Here is a 26,824-nt window from a genome sequence, read left to right on the forward strand (position 1 = left end):
ATTCTGTTCCTCACAATTCCATTTATTTACTGAACAGTCACGTGTGCATGTGTCGTCGCACGCATCCACACATACTCCAGAAGCATGAACACTTGCCACTTTCAGGGGGTGGTCAGTATAGATCTTTGGATTAATATTTAAAAGTCCCATATAGATTCAGAAACCATAGAAACATTGAAGCACACATCAACAATCGACTCTTTAACCCCTCATTTGCAGATGGGCTGCTAACCCGACGAGCCAAACCACCACCAAAGCAAGAGTTTGTGGACATTTTGCAAAAATTCAAGTTCGCATTCAATCTGCTGGTAAGTGCCAAGCTTATGCCAACATTTGCACATGGACGCCTTTGTTGTTCTTTATGGTGAGATTGGGGTGGTGGGTGGTGGGGGGGGAGGGTTATTGAGAGGGGGAGGAGGGCTGAAAATGTCTTATGAACCATATTGATGTGTTAGACGTAGCTGATTTAGATCTCAAAACTTTTAACACTTGTAATTTCTCTACATCATCGATCCATCACAATCAATCTCTCCAAGACGGTGGATCTAAACGATTTGTTTACAAACAGCTGACCCTATTCTACTTGTTCTTTTAGGGTCGTCTCAGAGGTCAGATCACCGATCCAGGATCAGAAGACCTTGTGCAGAACCTTTTCACTCCATTGAAAATGGTGATTGAAAAATCACTTCTTCACTGATGTCTGTCTGTCTGTCTGTCTGTCTGTCTGTCTCTCTCTCTCTCTCTCTCTCTCTCTCTCTCTCTCTCTCTCTCTCTCTCTCTCTCTCTCTCTCTCTCTCTCTCTCTCTCTCTCTCTCTCTCTCTCTCTCTCTCTCTCTCTCTCTCTCTCTCTCTCTCTCTCTCTCTCTCTCTCTCTCTCTCTCTCTCTCTCTCTCTCTCTCTCTCTCTCTCTCTCTCTCTCTCTCTCTCTCTCTCTCTCTCTCTCTCTCTCTCTCTCTCTCTCTCTCTCTCTCTCTCTCTCTCTCTCTCTCTCTCTCTCTCTCTCTCTCTCTCTCTCTCTCTCTCTGACTCTCTCTCTCTGACTCTCTCTCTGACTCTCTCTCTCTGACTCTCTCTCTCTCTCTCTCTCTCTCTCTCATAGATTGGACCTGTGCCTGTGCTTTCCTATACTTCTCACTCCTATACTCACATCATCCTATATTCCATATTCCTCACCTCACAACCTTCATACCCATTTCACATCGATATCTCACTGCTATAAACTATACCATCTGATGAAAATAACTAAAGTAGAGTCATCGAGTCATTGCCAAGTTATTTTAAAATCATAAATTAATTGAATATATTCATTTTCATTCAAAAGCTTGTCCTGAGTTTTTGAGCCTCGATACGTGTTTGACGTACAATGCATCGCAGATTGTCTGTTCATGCACCATTGAGGTTGCACGCTCTGTGCTAAACCCACTGCTCACTCCACTGGCTGTTGCACTGCTTCGCTCAAGCCTCAAACCTGAAGAGCAGTCGCTGTGGGAGGAGCTGCAAGACCCCTGGTATAAAACAAGGTAGTGCTGGTTAATAGCTACAAGTGTTAGTGTTACAGGGTACTGGAAGCTGATACCTCTGATCGGGATAGGATATTTAATCTGTTTACAAGAAGAGATTGTGACGTGCAGGATGTTGTATGTTTGTCGTTTCTATTCAGGTCTGAGTGGCCAAAAGACCTCTTCTTACCACAGTACACACCACACTTTCAGGATGGCTGGGAAGTCCCAATGCCTCCCTCTGTTACACCAGGGGGTCTTATTGGAAATGGTGATCACAGGTCACTGGATGAGGTAAGGAATCCATCTTTAACTATATATTTAGTAACATATTGTCATGTCCAGGGGATTTAACCTCTACATGAATGGATAGCCAAACTTCTCCCTCGGAGGCTGACAAGCTGAGACTCGCGGAGATTGATGCACGCACGGGAAAACAGCCAAGCGATGTACCAGAACGGCGCAGATACACGGACACAAGGAAATCAAATTATTTAAATAATAATTAAATAACAAGAATCAAATATGTTCAATGACAATAATTCAAATTATAATAATGAAAGAAAAACGTGAGGTCAATTAAACTCTAAGTCGAGGCACCTCTACAGACAAGGGAACATAATAAATGAATAAAAATTCCTTCTTTATTTTGGCACATAGCTTCGGGTCTCGGCGAGATGGTCTTTATGAAACGTGGCGATCGGACCGCGTCAGCACATGGGCAACCGTGCTCAAAATTGCGCCGAGCAATTTGTCAGGCAGTGCAGAGATGGCACTCGATGGCACGGCTCACGAACTGCGCTGTAGTTTATTCTCCAGAGCAACTATGCCGACTTTCCTCTCCCACACTCGGTCTGTTCACAACAATGGTCCACACGTTGAGACAATCTCTGAGACCGCGTGTGGAGGCCACGAGGCATGCTCTCCTTCCCTCCTCAGAATCGTACACACGTCACAGCTCAACTGAACCGTCAACGGCCAATGTCCTGCTCAGCACGCGAGCCAAATTTACCAGCACGAATACGACGATCATGCAGCCTTTGGCGGGCCGAGAGCAAAATCGAGATCCTTCGTGTCCTCTGAGTCCCTCCAACCACATGCGTCCCTCCTCCTCAACGACACACCTCCTACGCCCTCTACTTCTTTTTTTCAGTATGTTGTATGTCTCCCCCCCCTCCCCCCCCCCCCGTGTGGTGACACATAACACTTAAGCTCACAGTCTCCCGACTTAGTTGCATCGAGATGTCTCCTACACGTCCACGGGCCAAGCAACACTACACAATGCTATCTTTCTTATGAAATCCCTTCATCCACCCCACAAACATATACAGTATATATATATATATATATATATATATATATATATATATATATATATATATATATATATATATATATATATATTGTTACGAATTTTGGCCCGTCCGGCGTGGGATCGGCCACGTAACTCGAATCGCAACACGTCGCCCACCGGAACGGACAATTCAGTCGTGACCCTCCGGGAACTACCGCCAGGAGCCAGTCACGGGTGGGGGTTTAACCTCACCACGATCGTGCCAATTGCCCACCCGTGCAGGATAGGGTTGCTCGCCAAATTCGACCTACCTAAGTACCTGCGCGAGTGGTCGACTGGGCGATCGTACCTCGCCGCAGGTCGACTTCGGACACGAACTGCTTAAGCGGCTTGTTCCGTGCTGCAGGGATAACCAAGCGGAGTTATCGTCGACCTCGACGGTTCAGATTACTTATCGGGTGTTTCAACCCACTATCAATCCCTTACGTGATGCAAGATGGAACTTTCAAACAGAGGAAAGGACGCAACGAAATGGGAAACAGTTCAACAAGCAAGCACTTTATTTCACACACATGCACGTATGTACAGCCATGCAATCAATGCGGGAAAAGCAAAAAAGAAAATGCAACCAAAGCAAAAGCACTACTACCGACTATAATTATTGACAACACTTAAACAATTATACTTGTCTGGACTCGGCGCCACATCATGCATTCAAAATAAACAGGAAAGACCTCCCCATAGGCAGGGAGGTAGACTGGGTCCGTGAACCAAATGTGCGCGGAACCTGGAGGAGCGGCCAGGTCCACAAGACCGAAAAGGTCTTACCCGCATCCTCGTGACGCGATGGCGGGCAAGCCGCAATGTCCGCGCAGCTGCGCCCCGACTCCGTGCCCCTGGCGTGGTCGGTGAGCCCTCTCCAGCGTGCTCCGCGCCAGCACGGTTGGGTCGGCACCACGGTTAGGGTGGGGAATGAACGGGGCCACCGGCACTATCTCAGCGCGGATGGGGGGGGGGGAAATTGTTGATGCTCAGGGTCGAGCGAGGGGAATGGCTGGCTGGCTTGGTCGCTTGTGAGAGCGAAGGTGGCTCGATTCCAACGACGAGACGATCCCAGCGAAGAGACGAGCCCAGCGACCAGCGACGAGACGACACCACACTACAACTCTTCTGAGTTTCACACAGACTGGCGTCTTTTATAGACGGGGGGAGGAGCCTGTATGCAGATTTTAGGATCAAAACGTGCCTGGAGGCGGGGCCACACCACCCTCTGTTCAGCCATTGGTGTGGCAAAAAGTGGCGTGAGCCTCTGTTGATCCGAATTCCTCTCCCATAAAGAATCCACATTCATCACGCTTGGAGGCGGGGCCATACCGCCCGACGCTCGCCCATTGGACGGAGGAAAAGGGGCGTGAAGCCTTCCTGATCTGAATTTCTCTCCCATAAAGAATCCACATTCATCGCGCTTGGAGGCGGGGCCATACTGCCCGACGCTCGCCCATTGGACGGAGGAAAAGGGGCGTGAAGCCTTCCTGATCTGAATTTCTCTCCCGTAAAGACATCCATTGCACTCGCGGCTTGCCGCGTTCGGCAGCAATCACCGAACGGCTTCGGACAGTACGACGTTCGGTGTTGACTGGTGGTGGGGTCGATGGTTGTGAAAGGAGAAAGGCGAAGATGGTGGGGGGTTTGCTGTGGTGGTTTGGTGGTTGGCGGGCGTCGTTTGGGAATAGCAGTGAACCGATGTTTGCGGGATGGAGTTGTGGAGGTAAAGAGGCAAAGGTGGTGGTGTTTGAGTTGTTGGCGGCTTAATGGTCCAAAATAACAATAGAGAAAGAAAAATGGCCAACTCAAAGCGTCGCAGCCCGGATGAATCACACATATTCCCTCTAAACAACAGGTGTGGGCTAACTACACATGAACTTATCGATATATCTCACCTGAGGACCCTTTATGGTGTATTGTGAATTTCCAGAGCCGTAACAATATATATATATATATATATATATATATATATATATATATATATATATATATATATATATATATATATATATATATATATATATATATATATATATATATATATACACACACACACACACAAGCGCGATGAATGTGGTAACCAACCACAAGTCCGGGAACATTGGGACTGAAGGGTTGTCGGTTTTCAGGATAAAAGAACAAAAGTCGAAGGATTTTGGACTGCTTTTAACAATAATACAAATATGTATCCATTGTGTTCATTTCTTGGATTATATATACCACTATACTAATTGATCCAGCAATCATAAAATGCTGATGAATTTCGGACCATTTTTCATAGAGTGCGTACATTTTCGTTGTCAACCTGTTCGGGGTGTTACCTTGCTGCGTAACACCACCCAGTGGATTACTATTACACTCTAATACTCTGCACATGTGCAGTGCCTTCAGAAAGTATTCACATCCCTCAACGTTTGTCACATTTTGTTGTGTTACAGCCTGAATTTAAAATGGATTAAATTTAAACTTTTTGTCATCGATCTACACAAAATAGCCCAAAGTGAAAACACGTTTTTAGAATTTTTTTACAAATTAATTAAAAATGAAAATCTGAAATGTCTTGCATGAATACTTTGGAGAAGTGCCTGTGACAGCGATTACAGCTTCGAGTCTTCTTGGGTATGTCCGTATCATCAGCTTTGCACATCTGAATTTGGGGATTTTCTCCCATTCTTCCTTGCGGATTTGCTCAATCTCTGTAAAGTTGGATGGGGAGTGTCGGTGAACAGCAATCTTCAAGTCTTTCCACAGATTCTCAATGGGATTCAAGTCTGGGCTTTGGCTGGGCCACTCAAGGACTTTCACGTTGTTGTTCTGAAGCCATTCCAGTGTTGCTTTGGCTGTATGCTTGGGGTCATTGTCCTGTTGGAGCGTAAATCTTCGCCGCAGCCTGAGGTCTTTTGTACTCTGAAGCAGGTTCTCCTCAATGATTTGCCTGTATTTGGCTCCATTCATTGTTACCTCTATCCTTACAAGTCTCCCAGTCCCTGCCACTGAAAAGCATCTCCATAGCATGATGCTGCCACCACCATGCTTCACGGTAGGGATGGTGGTCGATGGGCGATGAGCTGTGCATGGTTTCCACCACACAAAGTGCTTTGCATTCAAGTCAGAGAGTTCAATTTTTATCTCATCAGACCACAGAATGTTTTGCCTCATGCTCTCAGAGTCTTTCACGTGCCTTTTTGCAAACGCCAGATGAGCTGTCATGTGCCTTTTTCTCAGGAGTGGCTTCCGTCCGGTCACTCTCCCATAAAGCCTCGATCTGTGAAGTGCTGCAGAGATTGTTGTCCTTACAGCAGGTTCTCCCATCTCAGCCAAGGAACTCTGTAGTTCTGTCAGAGTGGTCATTGGGTTCTTGGTCACCTCCATGACGAAGGTTCTTCTTTCCCAGTTGCTCAGTTTGATCGGACGGCCAGCTCTAGAAAGAGTCAGCGTAGTTCCATATTCTTTCCATTTCCTAATGATGGAGCTCACTGTGCTCTGGGGAACTTTCAACACGCTGGAAATTGTTTTATACCATTCCCCAAATCTATGCCTCCTCACAATTCTATCTCGGAGTTCTATGGACAGTTCTTGGATTTCATGGTGGAGTTTCTGCTCTGACATGCACTGTCAACTGTAGGACCTCGTATAGAAAGTTGTGTTAGTTTGTAAATCATGTCCAATTAATTGAATAGGCTACAGGATGACTCCATTCAAGTAGTCGAGACATCTCAAGGACGATCAAACGAAATTAGATGCACCTGAGCTCAATTTGGAGGGTCAGAGCAAAGTGGTTGAATAATTATTGACGCAAGACGTTTCAGCTTTTCATTTTTAATTCATTTGTAAAAAATTCTAAAAACGTTTTTACTTTGTCATTATGGGGTACTTTGTGTAGATTGGTGAGAATTTTCTTTTCTTTTAATTTGATCCATTTTAAACAACAAAATGTGAAAAAGTCGAGGGGTGTGATTACTTTCTGAAGGCACAGTAAATGCCTTCATTACAGCATTCGCCCTTTCATTTAACTTTCTTGGCCTTCCAGCAGATTTCCCTTTCACAACAGATGTTGTAGCCTCAAAATGATTCACCCATCTTCGTATGGAGTGTCTTTCAAGGACTGGTTTGTTCATTTCATGCTGAAAATGCCTTTGGGCTTGAATGATTGAACCACATTCATGTACAAGTCTTACAATTTTTGCTTTCTCTTGTCATTATATCAGAAAATGGGGTTTCTCTTGAAACAGAAAGAAAATAACAAAAACACGTAGAGTTACAGTTTAAGGACATTGCCCCATGCCAAATAAATAAATAACAAATCCTCCAGCACGCGACATTGCCGGGACGCCTTCGGCGTTCTTGGTCACCTCCATGACCATGACCATGGAAAAAGAGGTAGAGGGCGTAGGAGGTGTGTAGCAGGGAAGTGCAAGGCTACTTTCCTTCCTGGTGGGCAAGGCCTATCAGACAGGAGGAAAGCCGGGTAAAAGCAGGAAGTGAAAGATGAACGAAAACGCAGGACAAACAAGACAAAAAGTATAAAATAAACAAATAGACGAGATTGGGGGGGGGGGGATCAATCATGCAGGACAAACATGACAAGGCTAACATGCTGTTAAAAAGGGGCAAACCCCCACCCCCACCCCCAAAAAAAACTCATCACTGAGGTTTCCTCTGCAGCTACGTTAGCCATAATTTTAGGCAACCATGCCTGTGCAGCATTTTTATACATGACCCAAAGCGTGCTGGGATGTTATTTGCTGAATTAACCCGTGGGCCACACCTGTGTGGAAGCATTTGCTTTCAATATACTTGTTGTCCCTCATTTACCCAGGTGTTTCCATTTTTTAGCTGACTACCTGTATATAACACGCACACACTGGTATGGTCAACACTGAGAGCACTAGTGTGGTTCACCAGAGGTCCTGGGTTTGATTTTCTCACAAATCCAAAACTTGATGATTTTTCAATCCCCGGTACGGGAGGGGGTCAACGGGGTGGCCTCCAGACCTGTTGCTCGCCCTCGAACCCCGAGTGCTTGGACTTGTGTAGACCGTACTGTGAATGAAGATGATGATCTCAAAAATGTAAATAATGTTCAGACTTATTGTATCCCCAGTGTTTTTTTTATTTTTTTTTAAGGTTGCATTCAAGAAGTTGAATGTTGTCGTTCACTGAGTGGGAGGAAGCTTATTACAACACACATAACCTTTTCATGTTTCTTTCAGGAGGATGATAATTCAAGGTCTGGGTCTTCACGCAGGTAACAGCATCGTTTCTTCGATTTCCCTCTTTTTCTGCCTCGCATCTAATCTTGTTTGAAAAATTATATTCAGGGAGTCGGAGCACAGCTGGTATGAATTTACTCGACTTGATGTGAAAATGTAAGGATCTCAAACGTCATAAAGCCTCAAGGTAGAAAAATTTGACGTATTACGAAGCATAGTAATCTGATCCCCCTATATGCTACTAATGTTTTAGCCCAGACTTCCTTACTTCTCTTTAATTTCTCCCTTTCTCCGTCTATTTATCCACGGAGAAGTGAATTCTAACAAAAATAAATATTTTTGTAAGGCTTACTTGTCTGTGCATGGATGGGTTTGAAGGTGGAGGAGCAGCAGCTTAAATGTGAATCCTATCCAGGTTCCTCCTGATGATTCAATCTTTGCTCTTTGTTTAGCTGAGCTCCTTCTGATGACTCTAATGAAGAATTTGGGATTTCATTTGATTACAACATTTTAAAGCACAAACTGCTCTGGACATTCAAATCAACTTGAATAGAGCTTTTCACAACTTCAGGTGTCCATCTTACTATAATTCACCGACTGTCCGTCCGTCTGTTCCCAGGTACCGCAAAAATGGCTGAACCGATCGCAACCATTTTTTGGGTGTGTAATCTTGGGACCCCTTGGAGTAAAATAGGCATAAATATAATAACATGACCCCCTTGATGGCTCCCATAGGGAGCGGGTGCTTCTAGTAGTGGTAATATTATTATCGAGAGGGTCGTCCCCCTGTGGGGGGAACACGTCCATTTCCGCAACTAAAGACTACAGCAGGGCATAGTAATATAAATAGAAATGAGCAGGACAGAACGAACATGACAAATATATGTGGAAAAATTACGGGCCCAGACCCTTGAGAGAGCAGGCCCGAGTTGCTCTTATGGTTGGCAGCGAGTGCCCCGGTGGAAGCAGTGGTGGAAAGAGAGTGGCACTTATATATGTGGAAGAATTGGCAGAGCACTGGAGCAGTTTTCCAGGCCAGAGGACCTGGGTTTGATTCCTGGTCTAGGCCCATAATTTTTCCACATATATTTATGATGTTCGTTCTATCCTGTTCATTTCTAATAATATAATTCTTTGCAGGTACCAAAAGAGTTCACATCAAGTTAATTTTTCCACGAGTGGAAGGGGTTTAAAAATACGACAGGATGTTCATTTGCTGTAAGAGTACAGGTACCTCATGCTATCAGCATCAACAGGTATTTATCTCTGCCACCTAAGGTGGATGGAGGTTATGTTTTCACCCCTGTCTGTCCTTCTGTCTCTCTGTTAGCAGGATATCTCAAAAAGTTATGAATGGATTCAGATGAAGCTTGGTGCTCAAGTTGAGTTTGTGACAAGGACGAATTGTTTAGATTTTGTTGAAGATCCAGATCCGAGAATTTTTTAGGTGATTCTTCACCATTGAGAGATTGGGCTAAAAACGATACAGCATATCTGAAAAAGTTGGGGACGGATTATGACAAAACTTGGTGGATGAGTTGGGTCGGTCACAAGAACAAGCCGATGAGATTTTGGTTAATGTCCGGACACAAATGCGGCCTATCAGTCGATACAAAACGTAAACTGTTCAGCCTGGTGGAGCTATGCACTCGATTGAGTGCTGTTCTAGTAGCAGATGGAATTGTCGGGCAGCATTTATTGTTGGATATATCTTGTTTGTATAGAAGGGCAGGACCTGAACTCATCCAATACGCTTGTCATAGGACATAGGTCAATAGAAGAAGCTCACCCTTCAAGAGTTCCCTCTTTGCATACGTACATGATTTGTAGATTCCCCACTTACAGTCGAAATTTTGCATTTGTAGAGGCTCAGAAGTTCCGGAGCGGAAACATGCTAAAGCCTCCTATAACTTTGTGGCGAGAAACACCAATGAACTCTCTGTGATTAAAGAACAAGTGCTGGAGGTGAGTCAGCAACGAGAAACGTTTTCACCAATACCGTAATCGATTTCTCAACATTCCTCAACTTGTTCATTTGTTTTTTTTCATTCGTTTTCTTTGTGTTGGAATATCAAAATGGAATATCTTGCGTCCATTGGGCCATTCCATTTTGAATCCAAAAGTTTTCCTGCTTTTTGCATTTTTAAGGTGGAAAAGGAGAGAAAAGAAGAAATATTTGGGTGTGTCACACACAGAACAGTGGGTACAGTGGCATATTAGTATGGACGCTGAACTGCCATGGATTCTGGAAAACAAGCTAGCCTTTGGGAATTATCAATTCGGGATCATCATCATCATCATCATAATCTGTCTGTTTTCAGTTCACAGTAAGACAAAGACTTCCCCTACTTACTTTGGGGGTGTTGGCATGATCGCCATGCTTGCCAATTGCAGATTAGAGAGAGGGTTTGGACAGGAACTTATAATTTCTTCAGTACTCGTGATAACTTACCTACTCTTTGCGAAAGACATCATGGAAACTTTAACGTCCAATACTGACAGACGGGTCCTAATTAACATCTCTCCAATGTATTTTTTATTTTTTTATATTGATCTACCATACTCTTTGTGTGTTTGGGCGACCGAAGCAGTTTCTTGGCAAAGGTTATCCTGGGGTGGTTTGCCATTGGAAGAATTGATTTTTTTTGCCATTGGAAGACAAAGAAGAGTTGATTCGATTTTGGTGACGATCCCGATCTGGACCTGGACACGAGAATTTAAATTTTTTTTAAAGTGATTCTTCACCATTCATTGACAGATGGGGCCAAATACGATATATCGCACGATATTTCAAAAAGTTGTGGACGAGTTATGACAAAACTATTTGGAGGAGTTGGGAAGGTGAGAAGAACAAGATGATTCGATTTTACATCACATACGGAAAAGCTGTTCACCTTTCCTGCCCAAACGTGTGTGTGTGTGTGTGTGTGTGTGTGTGTGTGTGTGTGTGTGTGTGTGTGTGTGTGTGTGTGTGTGTGTGTGTGTGTTTGTGTGTGCAGGTTTTGGACGATTCAAAACAATGGTGGCGCGTCCAAAGCCAGAGCGGTGAAATTGGTCATGTTCCAAACAACATCCTCATTCCCTTGTACAACACGAGCAGAGCAAAAGAGATACCACCTCCTCCGCCTCCACCACAGTCTCCACCTCCACCGTTCATTCCACCATTTTATCAGCCACAAAATCCTCTTCCTGGTCCTTTACTGACTGCCATCCAGCAACCGAAACCATTTCCTCGCCGTCAAAGCCAACTTCCACCTGGCCCACAGGTCCTGGAGACACCTCAAGGCCTGCTTACTTATCTGACACATAATTTTTCAATTCTTTTGTCACTCATTTGTGTCTCTCAATTACCATTTTTGTTTTTCATTTCCTCCTTCTTTCAGGATTCTTCATTTGTTTTTCATACCATTTTGAGAATTTATTTGAGCAATCTGTGTTCACCTGTGATGGTTTCACCAATAATGTTTGCCTTTGGTGGGAAGACGAGGAACAGATCGGAACCCGTTGAGTATAAAGCACGTAATGTGGGAATGGAATGATCAGTCGACCATGAATTGGAGCATTGCACGATTCCCGTATTGAGCTTTGTTTATTCAGCTTCCTCTTCTGAGCTGGTCATGTCCGGAATTCTAAACAGGAAACTCACTATTTTTAAGAATGTCATAGAGGATGCAAACAACAGGCATGAATAACTAATGTAACATGTGAAATACGATGGTGTAAAAGACAATGCATCAACATCCATCCAGACAATGCATCAACATGCATCAACATCAATATCAACAGTGGTAAACATCCAGAATTAATTATAAGATCCTCGTGGAGGATCTCTAAGTCTTACTCACGTTGTTGTTCTTGTGGACTTTTTTGTTTCACAGCCTACAGTTCCTAAACTTCCTGAAACTTGGCATATATATGTAAAAATACCCTGCGCAGACAGTAACCATCTCCAATTTTGAAAATTCCTCCGAGAAAAAAAGTTATGACGTCCAAATATCTCCGCTAATGGAAATCGCCTAAAAATTATCTCCGAAACTAGGCAAGCGTTTTGAATTCTGTTTACGGGAATCGAACAGGGAATTAGCAGAGATGAATTACCGCACATATGATACATCACTATGACGTCATATCAATTTTTATGACGTCATTCCTATTTTTTGACATTTTTTTGTTTCACAACCCTGATTTTTCATCGGATCTTCGTGAAACTTGCCATGTATATGCAGAAAGCCCACGCACAGGCAGTAACCATCTCCGATTTTGGAAATTCTTCCGAGAAAAAAAAGTTGACGTCATAATATCACCGCTAATGGAAATCGCCGATACAATTATCTCCGAAACTAGGCAAGCTGTTTGAATTTTGTTTGTGGGAATCAAGCCGGGCATTAGCACAGATAATTTATCGCAAACCTGATACATCATAATGATGTCATATTCGTTTTATGACATCATCATTAAGAGGACGAGGAGCTTAGCTCATTTGAGCTTGTTTTATTTGACCTTTGCAATATTTATTTTATTTCAATTGAATTATGTGCTAGAACACTGTAAAATACAAATAGCCTTTTTTCGGATTCCCAAAACCTCCAGTTTTGCAGTAGTTGGACATATTAAATAAGGCGGTGTATTAGACACTGCATGAACGGTGGTCAACATCCGGAATTTGTCTTTGTTTCCTTAAAATCCAGATTCCCCATTGTTATCACCCTCCTTTTCTCTATCATGCTAGTTGCCTCAACTTTGCTCTTTCATAAAACCATTTCGCTGCTGTTATTCACCCTAACCTCATTACTCAAACTCAAATATCTTTATGTGCATTTCCTTGAGCAGATCAGGCCTGCACTCCACCAGCCTCAGCATGATTCTACAAACTTTCTAATGGACCCACTTCGTGGTCCCGAAGACATGGCTCCTCCTCACAATGGTCCACGAGCTGCAATGCCACCACCAGCGTCCCTGGAGCACTTCCATAAGCCACTCCCATCTGCTCCGCAAATATCAGGTGGTCCAGAGATCAAGAAGTAATGCATGAACAAAAGTCTAACCTTATTTGATGTGACCCTAAAGGAAACACCTCGTGATGTGAAAATAGTTGATGATCAAAGCCTACTGTACGTCTAGTGCAATGCAAAGACTTTATTAATGTCTTTCTTCTCCAATGTGGAAGGCTCAGGAGCTGCTTGTAGGTTGTTTATTTATTATCTCGTGCACATGAAGCAAAAAGCGGGGTTAAAAAATTGCCTCACTTCTGTCTGTCTGTCCGTACATCTACAAACGCCATTTTATGGTGGAGGAACAACTTCATTTAAATTGAATGTTCGATTTTGAACACGGATCGGAAAACAAACCTGTAGTTTAGCAATATTTTCGCTCTGGATTTGTCCCAATCGCGCATGCCCAGAGAGGAGCGACATCATTTTTTTCCTCTGTCTGCCTGTCTGGCAGTCAAACAAAATTGGAAATCATTCTCAACAGGAAAATTACTGTTTTTAAGGATGTCATAAAGGACACAAACAACAGGCACGCCGAAACTCATGTAACGGTGTTAAATAAGATGTTGCATCAACAGCGGTAAACTTCCGGAATTAAGTTGTTTTTTATATGACCTTTATAATCTTTACTTTATTTCATTTGAGTTATATGCTTGAACATTGTAAAACCAAAATTGCCTTCTTTCGGATTCCAAAAACCTGCAGCCTTGCCGTAGCTGGACATATTAAATAAGGCGGTGAAGAAGACGCTGTGGGAACGGCGGTCAACCTCTGGAATTTTTTTTACACGACCTTTAAAATCATTATTTTGTTTCAGTTCAATTATACTTGAACACTGTGTGGGATAATGTGTTCTATGAACTCTCTAGTTGCCTTAAGTCATGGGTGCAAACAAAGCTGCTTAACAAAAAAAAACTGCAAGGACCTCATTTGCAGCCAATGGGTTTATCAGACTCATGGTACTCAGACAGAAAAGAGGATTTCGTACTTTGAGAATGTCTTTCCTACAATTAGTTAAGAAATCAAGGAAATACCCTTGAGAAATGTACTTTTGATTTATTGTAGAAATGTACCACAGATGTACCATGAAATACCCTGTAAGAAGTTTAACAGTGCACTCTCCCTTACAAAAAAATTCTCATGAGATTTATATTAGAACTTGTGAGAAATCAAATGAGATTTTTGTTAGAGGTATGAATGGTAAATCTACGGTAGATAAGAATTTACTTTTGATATACTGTTACATTTACCAGTACTACAATGAGCATCGGTTTCACCTAATACCAACTGATTACAAAATTAATTCTGAGTGAAAAGTATGTGTTTTTCTATATGGGAGTCTTTAGAGTGGTAGGAAAACATAGGAGCAAAGACTAAGGATGAGAAAGAAGCAAAAAAAGTGGAGAGGGTAATTTTTACCCCGCACACACGAAGCGAAAAGCAGGGTTAAGCAATTGGTTCAGGTCCGCCCGTCCATCTGCCTAATCAGTTCATCATCAATTGATGATTGGGAAACAACTTGATATAAATGAAATGTTATATTTTGAACATGAATATGAAGACAAGCCGGTAGGTGACATGGGTGGTCGCGACATAATTGCATACTAGTCATACAGTTTTTGACGGATCGGGCTGAAATTTTTTGACAAAGAGGTTGATTATAGTGCGCATAAAAGCCTGGAAGGCGATTTTTGATTTTCGAAAAAATAAATTTTTTAGGATTCCTCAAAAATTTCAAAGTCCCGTTGCAAAAACATACAACTAGATCCTGGTATGAACCTACCTGCCAAGTTTCATCAAAATCGGTGAACTCCTCTGGCCTCCAGAGCTGTCCATTACATACATACAAACATACGACAGACCGAAAAACTGAGAATAAGGGTAGTCGAGTGACCACCCAACAAGTCTGCCATTTAACAGTACTTTGGCTCTGAATTTGGCCCGATCACGCATACATAGAGAGGAGTGAGATAATTTTATACTGTCTGTCTGTCTGTCTGGCTGTCAAACAAGATTGAAAATCATTCCAAACAGGAAACTTACTGTTTTTAATGACATCATAAAGGACACAAACAACAGGCACGAATAACTTATGGAAAGTGATAGGGTGATGTAATAGACACTCGCTAAAACAGCGGTAAAACCGGAATTAATTTATTTTATGTGTTTTTAAACAATTATTTCAATTGATGTATATACTTGAACACTGAAGAATACAATTCGCCTTCATAATACTTCCAAAGAACTTCCAGTTTTGCAGTACTTGGACATGTTCTACAGGATAATGTACAGTATAAGGTGGGGTATGAGACTGCTTCATAGCGCTAAACTTCCAGATTTGTTTTTTTAAACAATATTTAACCCTTTCAATCTTAGTGGGCGTTTTACCGGCCACTATTCAAACCTCCATATATCCAAGCGGCTGGTTTACCATCCGGGAATTAAACCTCCATATACCCGAGAGGACGGTTTACCAGCCGGGAATCAAACCTCCATATACCCGAGAGGCTGGTTTACCAGCCGCTATTCAAACCTCCATATACCCGAGTGGCCGGTTTACCAGCCACTATTCAAACCTCCATATACACGAGTGGTCGGTTTACCAGCCGCGAATCAAACCTCCATATACCTGAGAGGCTGGTTTACTAGCCGCTATTCAAACCTCCATATACCCGAGTGGCCGGTTTACTAGCCGCTATTCAAACCTCCATATACCCGAGTGGCTGGTTTACCAGCCGCTATTCAAACCTCCATATACCCGAGTGGTCGGTTTACCAGCCGCGAATCAAACCTCCAGATACCCGAGTGGTCGGTTTACCAGCCGGGAATCAAACCTCCATATACCTGAGAGGCTGGTTTACTAGCCGCTATTGAAACCTCCATATACCCGAGTGGCTGGTTTACCAGCCGCTATTCAAACCTCCATATACCCGAGTGGTCGGTTTACCAGCCGCGAATCAAACCTCCAGATACCCGAGAGGTCGGTTTACCAGCCGGGAATCAAACCTCCATATACCCGAGAGGCTGGTTTACTAGCCGCTATTAAAACCTCCATATACCCGAGTGGCTGGTTTACCAGCCGCTATTCAAACCTCCATATACCCGAGTGGTCGGTTTACCAGCCGCGAATCAAACCTCCAGATACCCGAGTGGTCGGTTTACCAGCCGGGAATCAAACCTCCATATACCCGAGAGGCTGGTTTACTAGCCGCTATTAAAACCTCCATATACCCGAGTGGCCAGTTTACTAGCCGCTATTCAAACCTCCATATACCCGAGTGGCTGGTTTACCAGCCGCTATTCAAACCTCCATATATCCAAGTGGTCGGTTTACCAGCCGCGAATCAAACCTCCAGATACCCGAGTGGTCGGTTTACCAGCCGGGAATCAAACCTCCATATACCCGAGAGGCTGGTTTACTAGCCGCTATTCAAACCTCCGTATACCCGAGTGGCCGGTTTACTAGCCGCTATTCAAACCTCCATATACCCAAGTGGTCGGTTTACCAGCCGCTATTCAAACCTCCATATACCCAAGTGGTCGGTTTACCAGCCAGGAATCAAACATCCATATGCCTGAGAGGCTGGTTTACCAGCCACAATTCAAACCTCCATATACCCGAGTGGCCGGTTTACTAGCCGCTATTCAAACCTCCATATACCTGAAAGGCTGGTTTACCAGCCGGGAATCAAACCTCCATATACCCGAGTGGCCGGTTTACTAGCCGCTATTCAAACCTCCATATACCCGAGTGGTCGGTTTACCAGCCACAATTCAAACCTCCATATACCTGAGTGGCCGGTTTACCAGCCACAATTCAAACCTCCATATACCTGAGTGGCCGGTTTACCAGCCACAATTCAAACCTCCATATACCTGAAAGGCTGGTTTACCAGCCGGGAATCAAACCTCCATATACCCGAGTGGTCGGTTTACCAGCCACAATTCAAACCTCCATATACCTGAAAGGCTGGTTTACCAGCCGGGAATCAAACCTCCATATACCCGAGTGGCCGGTTTACTAGCCGCTATTCAAACCTCCATATACCCGAGTGGCCGGTTTACTAGCCGCTATTCAAACCTCCATATACCTGAAAGGCTGGTTTACCAGCCGGGAATCAAACCTCCATATACCTGAAAGGCTGGTTTACCAGCCGGGAATCAAACCTCCATATACCCGAGTGGCCGGTTTACCAGCCGCTATTCAAACCTCCATATACCACAGTGGCCGGTTTACCAGCCGCTATTCAAACCTCCATATACCACAGTGGCCGGTTTACCAGCCGCTATTCAAACCTCCATATACCCGAGAGGCCGGTTTACCAGCCGCTATTCAAACCTCCATATACCCGAGAGGCCGGTTTACCAGCCGCTATTCAAACCTCCATATACCCGAGAGGCCGGTTTACCAGCCGCTATTCAAACCTCCATATACCCGAGAGGCCGGTTTACCAGCCGCTATTCAAACCTCCATATACCCGAGAGGCCGGTTTACCAGCCGCTATTCAAACCTCCATATACCCGAGAGGCCGGTTTACCAGCCGCTATTCAAACCTCCATATACCCGAGAGGCCGGTTTACCAGCCGCTATTCAAACCTCCATATACCCGAGAGGCCGGTTTACCAGTCGCGAATGAAACCTTCATTTACCCAAGCTGCCAGATTTTTCTCCAGGGAGCCAAGGTGGGGGAGCTGAAAGTCCAAGAAGCTCAGGGTTCAAAGGGTTAAAATAATTACTTTATTAAAGTTGAAGTATATACCTGAACACTGTGTGGGGTATCGTATTCGATGAACTCTCTTGATGTCTTCTGTTATTGTGAAAACAAAAGGTAAAACAAAAATGCATGCAAACAACAGAACATTGATTTATATGCTAACTGTCGTGGGAAGCAAGGACAAGCTGAGGTTTCAGATATTAACCTCCTTTTGCTCCGACGAAGGGCTCATGCCCGAAACATAAGCCTATCCTTGCTTCCCGAAGCAGTTAGCGTACCTCAATCAACTGTCTGCTGATTCCATCCATTGATGGTAAAACTCAGCTGATTATCTCTTCAGACTGATGGTATATTCTTTATCTTTCACTAAAACTCTGCTTGAAACCACTTCCTACATTTGATTATCGGTTTTGAAGTGAGTAAGTAAATGGTCTTTACTCCAAACCCTTGTCTGTGTCCCTGTATGAATGCTATTTGCTATTATCATGATCAGCTCTGGATCAACACCTTGTCCACCTCTCAAACTGCAGCCTGTGAACGCAAGCCAAAACTACAGTATTCACCTTGCTCCACCCTTCCCCTTCCACATTCCCACAGTTGAATCTAAAATGGACATCTTGCAGGACGAACTGGCTCGGCGACTCACGGTGGGACGTAAACCAGTTCGAATCAGGCCCCCGAGCCAGACACCCATGACACTGACTCTCAGCTACAACTCTGACCAGCAGGACGTGTGTTCATGGCTAGCTTCCAAAGGCTTTTCCAAAATGTAAGACCTATTGTAGAATATACATCAATGTAGCGTTCAGACATTTTTACAACCTTGTCTAGTGCTTTAACTTTTTGTTGTGATACTTTCAGTGTCTGAAGTGCAAGTCGTCATGATATTTGGTAAACATTTTCCTTCTTATTGTTTTCACACCTGCTACGATATGCTCACAAGACCTCCATCAACAACTGTCTCGACCCGAGAACTGTCTCAAGACCTCGATCAGATCTGGATCCGTCCACAACTTTTTACGATATCCTGCACACAGACAGACAAACAATCAGACAGAGAGGGGTGAAAACATAACCTCCTTCACCTTTGGTGACAGAGGTAATAAAAGGGGGGTGGCTGGGGGGGGGACACACACCAACAGCAGGGTTGAGGAACAAAATAGATGGAGACTTGGACAAATAAGGGATGTGGGGAGGAATGACTGGTACGGGTGAATGCACAGGGTGGACAAGATGGATACAAAAGCAAACCCTCAGGAAGGAAAAACTGGAAATTTGGAAAATAGGTCGGCATTGGGAGGGTTAATGATGGTAGAAGAGATCATGGTTTTGAATTGGGGATGATCTGAGATGGTGGGGAACAGCTATCTTGAAGACCTGGAGGGAAGGAAGAGATTGAAGAGAGTGTGGAAGTTGCTTCCACAGGTGGGAAAAAAAAGAGGAATGAAGGAGTGGAGGTGAGCAGTGGTTCAGGATTTTGGGAGTTTCACCAAAATGGAGTTGCTGATGGACCACATGCGCCGTGCAGAAACTGTGGAGGGGGTGGGGAGGGGTTTGGGGTTGGGGAGGAGGGTGCCAAAGAACGGAAAGAACAGAGGGTGCAAGACCAGAAAGGAGGTGTTAGAAGACAGAGAGACCACCGAACTGTCTGCAATGGTGAAGTCATAAGCCCATAGACTCAGCTTCATAAATTCTTGACTTTTTATTTTTGTTCTCAACTCCTTTACTCCCTTTTCTGTCTTTCTGGCACACTCACCCTCATTTGACTATTTTATACGGTGTACATTATCGTTGCTATACTTCATGCATTTTCTCCATTTTGAGTGGATTGTGTGTCTCATCTACCGATCAGAACGCAGGACCGACTGGGTATGCTCAACGGTGAGCAGCTGTTTGCCCTCACCAAGGATGAGCTTCGGCTTTTCAGTGGTACGGAGGGTCCGCGCGTCTACAGCCAGCTGGAGATTCAACGTGCCCTGCTGAGGGTACAGTACAAAGCACCTCACACCCTTTTGAACAAACACCGCTGTAGCTTGTGGCCCCAGAGGAAAATCCCAAAAGGCCTGATCACCAACCAGAGAGGAGGCCATCACCACATGAGGTTGAAGTGTGTCTTTCTGCCATTAATACCTTTCCACAGGAGCACGAGGGTGAGCTGATGAACCTAATGGAGCAGCAACGACAGCGTCTGAACATATGACCTTTCCATGAACAGCACACGATGGATCTTTCCAAATAGCCACTCTTCCCCTTCACTGAACCTCTTCCTCCCCACAGATCGGTCGAGTAGCTGGAACATTTTACATGCAAACTTTGAGATTCCTTTAAAGCCTCACTGGATGCAACGGAACCGGTTTGTGTTTTCCAGGTTAGTTCAAACAAACAGATTTGGTTAAACAAAGTTTATTACGTTGTTTTCATTATGCACATACATGAAACAATCTCCTCTAATATGCGAGGAAACTTACCTGTTGCATCAAGTTTTCTTGTTTTTGACAACACGTCGTCTTATCATGGTAACAGCGGATGTCGTGTAATTATAATAATTCTTTGAACAGATGGACAAAAAAGGAAATCATCCATTGACCGATCCGTAACGATGGAACTCATTTAATTGGCTCCGCACAATAAAGTTCCATAATTTAAAACTGTAAAATCTGCTTGGAAGACATTTAAAATGATAATCCTAAATAAAGCTTGTTCCTTCAGTAATGTTTCTCCATTTTTATTTATATATGTACAGGTGTGTGACCGTCCGTGCAGGAATCGACCTCCATTTTGATGCACCGTTCGAGTCCATGATGTCTCAGCAGAGTTGATCTGAAAAAGAGGAAGAAAAAAATTATTTGGTTGCAGTTTGTTCTCCATACTGTTCTCCGAATCATTAAAACGACATCACATGACCATCGGGCCGGTCGAAGGTGGATTTCCACCTTAGGGTAACTACAAACCGCCGTAACGTTATGTACACATAGCACACTGGGAATGAGGAAGAAGGCATTGGGCTTAATTTGAAGGATGTCGAGGATGGGATAATTATTAAACACGAGGTTGAGCTGTCGACCCACCGGAGGACAGGCTGAAGCTGCGGGCCAGCACATTGGCGTACACGGTGGAATGCACATCACTCTCTGCTCCACATTTCGACCACAACTCCAGGAGACATAGATATATGAATACGTACTGAGCCTGCAATCGGAGGGAACGGGAGAGCCTCAAGATCGGAGAAAAATCTGGAACGTCCAACAGCATAATTCAACGATCCTGGTCTTCATTTCTGAATGATTTCTAGGCGAGCACAGAGACAAAACGAATGAAAGAGACAACAAACCCAGGAAATATAAAACCATGATTGTGGCCTCCTTTTTGGAGTGCCATTTTAACGGCGGTTCAAATTTAAGAATCAGACCGACTAACGTAATATACACTGTATGGAAGAAGAACAATCCTTTCACGTTCAGATGGATATGGCTGCCGAGGAAGTTTTCCCTTGGCAAGGGGGCACGATGCTGGACGGGGTCACCACTCCGCGACGCAATGGTTCCTCAGAGCCACGCGGTAAAAGTAACACACCAACAGAATTGTCTTTTTGCCAAGATTGCAATTTCGTTTTCCTTGACGTTTCTTCCTTAATGGGTAAAAAAATCTTCATCTTCACTGATGACACAGAAACAACCGATGCAAACGAACGGGATAAGATCACAAAACATCTGTGGCCACACCGTAATTGATGAACCGATCATGTGATATGGCGATCCATTTCACAAGATAGCAACCCGATATAGGTAACATCCACTTGTGAGAAAATGTTTAATTTGTTGTTTTTTTCAACAAAGCAATCAAGCTAACCTCCGTTTGCACCATGCTGGGCCTATGTGTCCGCAGTTGCGCCACCAATCCCAGGATGTCGACGGTGTGGTGGCTTTCCAGATGTTGCAGTAACCGGTCCAGTGTGATGAAGGAGCCCGTTCGACCTACACCAGCACTACGCAGAGTTTGTTTATTAATCTTCTGGTTTCTTTACGAGACCTGATATGTGTTCAGCAGATTCATAATCATAAAAATAGGACCACCTGTCCTGAAGCTCACCTGGATCAGGAGAAACAGTCACTCAAACTCCACGCAGACCTCCTTAGACTGTGAATTTTTTTTGATGCTGTGAACAAGCTTAAGTGCATCACGTGTGGTGTGTGTAGTTCAGAGAAGAGAGCAAATACCTATTTTGGAGGATCACAAACCCTCACATAGACCCCCTTAATGAGTGCAGACTTTGATGAGGCAGTAAATTTTGCCACATCGCGTGATGAAGGTTGTAGTCAAGTTTCATCAAAATCATGTGTGTAGTTCCCCACAAGAGAGCAAATATTTATTTTGGGGAGTCAACCCCCCCCCCCCCCTGTAGACCCCTTGTTGAGCATAGATTTTGATGCGGTTGATACAGTTTGGTATAACACTTGTGATGAAGGCTGTAGTGAAGTTTCATCGAAATTGTCAGAGTAAATACCGATTTTGGGGGCTTGAACTCCCCCCCCCATGACCCCTTAATGAGTGCAGATTTTGATGCCGTCGATACACTTTGCTACATTATGGGTGATGAAGGTTGTTGTCTAGTTTCATCGAAATCATGTGTAGTTTTGGAGAATCAAGCAAATACTTATTTTGGAGGAGTCAAACGCCCCCCCCCTCCCCGTAGACCCCTAAATGAGCGCAGATTTTGGTGCGGTTAATGCACCTTCGTTAAGCATCACATATGAAGCTTGTGGCCAAGTTTCATTAAATTGTGTGTGTTGTTTCTGAGAACAAAGCAAATACCTATTTTGGGGGGGGCTAAACTCCCACTGCCCCCCCAAATAGAACACTTGTTGAGCATAGATTTTTATGCAGACGATAAACTTTGGTACATCATGGATGATGAAGGTTGTGGTCAACTTTAACGAAATTGTCTGTAGTTTCGGTGAAGAGAGCAAATACATATTTGGGGGGGGGGTCAACCCCCACCCCATAAACCCCCTTAATGAGTGCAGATTTTGATGTGGTTGATATATTTGGTACTTCATGAGTAATGAATGTTGTGGTCAAGTTTCATCAAAATTGTGTGTGTAGTTTCAGAGAAGAGGGAAAATACCTATTTTCGGGGGGGGGTCAACCCCCCCCCCCGCTGTAAACCTCCTAAATGAGCGCAGATTTTGATGCAGTTGATACACTTTGGTAAGTCATGGGTGATGAATGTTGTGGTCAACTTTCTTGAAATTGTCTGTAGTTTCGAAGAGAAAAAATACCTATTTTGGGGGCTCAGCCACCACCCCCCCCCCACCCGTAAACCTAAATGAGCGCAGATTTTGATGCAGTTGATACACTTTGGTAAGTCATGGGTGATGAATGTTGTGGTCAACTTTCTTGAAATTGTCTGTAGTTTCGAAGAGAAAAAATACCTATTTTGGGGGCTCAGCCACCACCCCCCCCACCCGTAAACCTAAATGAGCACAGATTTTGATGCGGTTGATACACTTTGGTATAATACTTGTGATGATGGTTGTGGTCAAGTTTCATCAAAATTGTGTGTGTAGTTTCGGAGAAGAGTAAATACTTATTTTGGTGGGGTTAAACCCCATCCCTACCCCCCATAGACCCCCTTAATGAGTGCACCTTTTGGTGCAGTTAATACAACTTCGTTAGGCATCAGATATGAAGCTTGTGGCCAAGTTTCATCAAAATCGTGTGTTTGGTTGAAGCGATAATGACTGAAGTGTTTACGGACTGACCGACTCACTCACTCACCTATGGACACTGTTCGATTGCATAATCTCACCTGACTAAAGTCCAGGTGAGCTCAAAATAAAATAATAACAATAATAATAATAATATAATCATCATTACGTGCAACCACAGACTTGTTTGCTGTGTGCACATGGAAAACGCTTCCAAAAGGAACACGAATTCCTTACCTGGCCTTTACTTACACATAATACTGCAAGATGGTTAACGTCCACAAAAGACTGCAAGGATGCAGGATATCCGGCTTAATGTGGCCTCTTCATAATAGCATACACTAGTAAATGTTGCACCCTTGCAAGAACAACCTGAGGTCGGCATTTCATAACTTAATAACAATCAATAAAATATCTGATCCTGCAACCTGGCAGTGAGAAGAGCTTGTCATGAAGCATCCTGCAGAGGAACATACCTGCATTGAACAACCATCGGCCCTGCATGTATGTCAGCCTTTCCACGTACACAACGCACAAACTCGAGTACTCCCCGCGTGCAGCTCTCACTGGGCACGTCGTGGTCTGGCCAGGCGGTGTAGTGGAAATGCAGCACAGACCGTTTGGTTGTTCCCTGGCTCATGGAGGATATGCACAATGGGGGAGAGGATGGAGTAAGTCGAGTAGATATTTCAAGGTCAGCCAAGCTAGCTAGTTGTCCTAGTTTGCTTAATGATGCAGTAGATATTTCAAGGGCCAGCCAAGTTAGCTAGTTGTCCTAGTTTGCTTAATGGTACCCAATGTCAGCAGCAGCTGCACCATGAACCCACTTGGGTATGTGGTTCTTTTTAGTGCCACTGCCACCATGAATTTTCTGTAAAAGTCGAAGTAATAATATCATTTCAGGATAGTTCTCTGGAAGGCATCACACACTGAGATCCCCCTTGGCAATTCATAGGACATCATCCAAGCAGTCAATGAAAACGGCTGTACCTTCTGAAGCTGTAAGTCCCGTAGAGTCCAGTCCCCGTGTTGCTCTTCAGCCGACATGGACACAGCGGTAGATTCATAGAACACAGGCTCCTCGTCAAAGGGCCAGTAGTGTTCACACTTGATCTAGAGAGGATTGAGGGAATGGAAAAGAGCAGTGAGCAGACCTCTACAGGCCAAAAAAGATGACCACTGGAGGCTTAGAGCAACAACCAACCTGGAACAAAACACTCACAAGCCGGTAGGCGACATGGGTGGTCGCTACATAATTGCATACTAGTCATACAGTTTTTGACTGATCGGGCTGAATTTTTTGGACAAAGAGGCTGATTATAGTGCGCATAAAAGCCTGGAAGCCGATTTTTGTTTTTCGAAAAAATAAATTTGTTAGGCAACGGTGGTGTCCATAGCAACGGTGCCCAAAAGCATACAACTAGATCCTGGTATGAACCTACCTGTCAAGTTTCATCAAAATCTTTTGACTCCTCTGGCCTCCAGAGCTGTCCATTACATACAAACAAACAAACATACAGACAGACGGAAAAACTGAGAATAAGGGTACTCAAGCGACCACTCAATAAGTGTACTCAAGCGACCACCCAATAAGGGTACTCTAGCGACCACCCAATAAGGGTACTCTAGCGACCACCCAATAAGGGTACTCTAGCGACCACCCAATAAGGGTACTCTAGCGACCACCCAATAAGGGTACTCTAGCGACCACCCAATAAGGGTACTCTAGCGACCACCCAATAAATCTCTTCCACTAAACAAATGCATAAGCAATATGAAACTAACCAAACATAACCGAATAACTTTTGTGAAACATCAATTTCTCAGTTCTAACAAGACCATATTCATGGCTTGAGGTCCGTGGGGTTGCCCTTCCTCGATGCACAGTATTCTTACACATGAACAGGTGATCTTATCCCACCATCCATCATTCTGTAAAACCTTCTTGTGAGACTTTCAGTAAGTTTACAACCTATTTGACTGAATACACCCGATACTACAATATCTCGGCAGATTAATGAAGCAGAGTCGACCCTGTGGTTAATATTTGGATGTGAGACCTCCATATAATGTTTGCCGTGTTGTAAGCTGTGGGATGGCGGGATAGTTGGGATGCGTGCTTGCTTTTTTAAAACTGTCTTCTCCTGGATTTGTTCCATTGTGACGTCAATTCAGATTGAAACTGCAATCTTGGTACATTACCGGCAGTAGGTGCTGCATCTCTGAGTATGCCGTGTGGACTGGAAGGTAAGGTCGGCTGTCCCATCTCTCTGCATTTAGGTCGTGGACGTGCATGATCACCCAATACGTCTCAAAACAGAATAGAACATCCTTGCACCAGTAACGGAACTAAATTTGCAGCTGAAAGATTCAATAGGTTGATACAAGTTGATTATAACAGAAATAAGATGCTGTTTGTTTTGGTCAATGGTAAGAATGGGATTCATCTATCTATAATTCCAACAATCTGTGTGTGTATGAGTGTGTGTGTGAGTGGGTGTGTGTGTATGTGTCTGTGTGTGTGTGTGTCTGTGTGTCTGTTTGTGTGTGTGTGTGTGTGTATGAGTGTGTGTCTGTTTGTGTGTGTCTGTGTGTGTGTGTATAACTGTGTGTGCGTGAGTGTGTGTGTGTGTATGAGTGTGTGTGTGTGTGTGTATGAGTGTGTGTGTGTGGCTGTGTGTATGAGTGAGTGTGTCTGTGTGTGTGTGTGTATGTGTGTGTATCTGTGTGTGTGTGTGTATATCTGTGTGTGTCTGTGTGTGTGTGTATCTGTGTGTGTGTCTGTGTGTGTGTGTGTGTGTGTGTGTGTGTGTGTGTGTGTGTGTGTGTGTGTGTGTGTGTATGTGTGTGTGACCGCTGTTTCCCGCCAACCACTGGTCCGATCTAATTGAAACTTGCCAGGTATATTGCTGGGGACCTGAGTATGTGCCTTTTCAAGGTTTGATATTAATCGGACAAGTGGTTCGCAAGTTATGGCCGTTTATTTACCAACTAATGACAGGACATGTGCTGCGTAGGCGTGGCCGATGGGGAAGGGAAGCTCAGCCGCGTTCCCCATTACGGGTTACAACGTGCGGGCTTCCGGAGAGTGATGACTTCGTGTATTCTAATAATTTCTCGATTTCTTATGCGCATTTATAGATAAACACAATGCCCCAAGTTATGATCGTTTTCATATTAGACGGTGCATAAATTTCGGTAAGATCAGAGTGAGCTGGTATGCTCCGAACCAGGAAGTAAAACAAAATTTTTTTTGCACGAACGTTTTTTTTTCTCTTCTCTTGTCTTTGTGTTTTTCCTTGCGAAAAGGCAAAATACGTTGGTGCTAATTGAATAATTGGCCATTAAAACTAATAATT

At 44.0% G+C, this 26,824-nt stretch overlaps 2 protein-coding genes across 11 annotated transcripts in view; one reads left to right on the plus strand and one right to left on the minus strand.

The window, feature by feature from the left end:
- The window catches only part of LOC147025902 (epidermal growth factor receptor kinase substrate 8-like), a 55,200-nt gene extending 34,731 nt beyond the window's left edge, over positions 1–20,469 (plus strand). Inside the window, exons 11-21 of one of the 2 annotated variants that reach the window (XM_085883613.1) lie at positions 220–308; positions 596–670; positions 1,375–1,520; positions 1,661–1,793; positions 8,052–8,086; positions 9,917–10,016; positions 11,051–11,317; positions 12,882–13,053; positions 18,355–18,526; positions 19,610–19,742; positions 19,898–20,469. In XM_085883613.1, coding sequence (XP_085739739.1) covers positions 220–308; positions 596–670; positions 1,375–1,520; positions 1,661–1,793; positions 8,052–8,086; positions 9,917–10,016; positions 11,051–11,317; positions 12,882–13,053; positions 18,355–18,526; positions 19,610–19,742; positions 19,898–19,957 — 1,382 coding nt within the window. In that variant the 3' untranslated portion in view covers positions 19,958–20,469. The remainder of the gene's footprint in view (positions 1–219; positions 309–595; positions 671–1,374; positions 1,521–1,660; positions 1,794–8,051; positions 8,087–9,916; positions 10,017–11,050; positions 11,318–12,881; positions 13,054–18,354; positions 18,527–19,609; positions 19,743–19,897) is intronic. The other variant, XM_085883614.1, reaches the window with a different exon arrangement.
- Positions 20,145–26,824, minus strand: part of PTPRO (protein tyrosine phosphatase receptor type O) — a 30,268-nt gene continuing 23,588 nt past the window's right edge. For 8 of the 9 annotated variants that reach the window (XM_085883621.1, XM_085883616.1, XM_085883615.1 and 5 more), the window contains 4 exons: positions 24,456–24,578; positions 23,942–24,096; positions 20,826–20,946; positions 20,145–20,577 (listed from right to left, as the gene is read on the minus strand). In XM_085883621.1, the coding sequence (XP_085739747.1) occupies positions 20,368–20,577; positions 20,826–20,946; positions 23,942–24,096; positions 24,456–24,578 (609 nt within the window). In that variant the 3' untranslated portion in view covers positions 20,145–20,367. Of the gene's footprint in view, positions 20,578–20,825; positions 20,947–21,606; positions 21,743–23,941; positions 24,097–24,455; positions 24,579–26,824 lie in introns of all 9 variants that reach the window. The other variant, XM_085883617.1, reaches the window with a different exon arrangement.

Source organism: Eptatretus burgeri, chromosome 5 (assembly GCF_056783735.1).
Source record: "Eptatretus burgeri isolate ZD-2024b chromosome 5, Ebu_testis_v1, whole genome shotgun sequence".
In the NCBI taxonomy this organism is placed as follows: domain Eukaryota; kingdom Metazoa; phylum Chordata; class Myxini; order Myxiniformes; family Myxinidae; genus Eptatretus; species Eptatretus burgeri.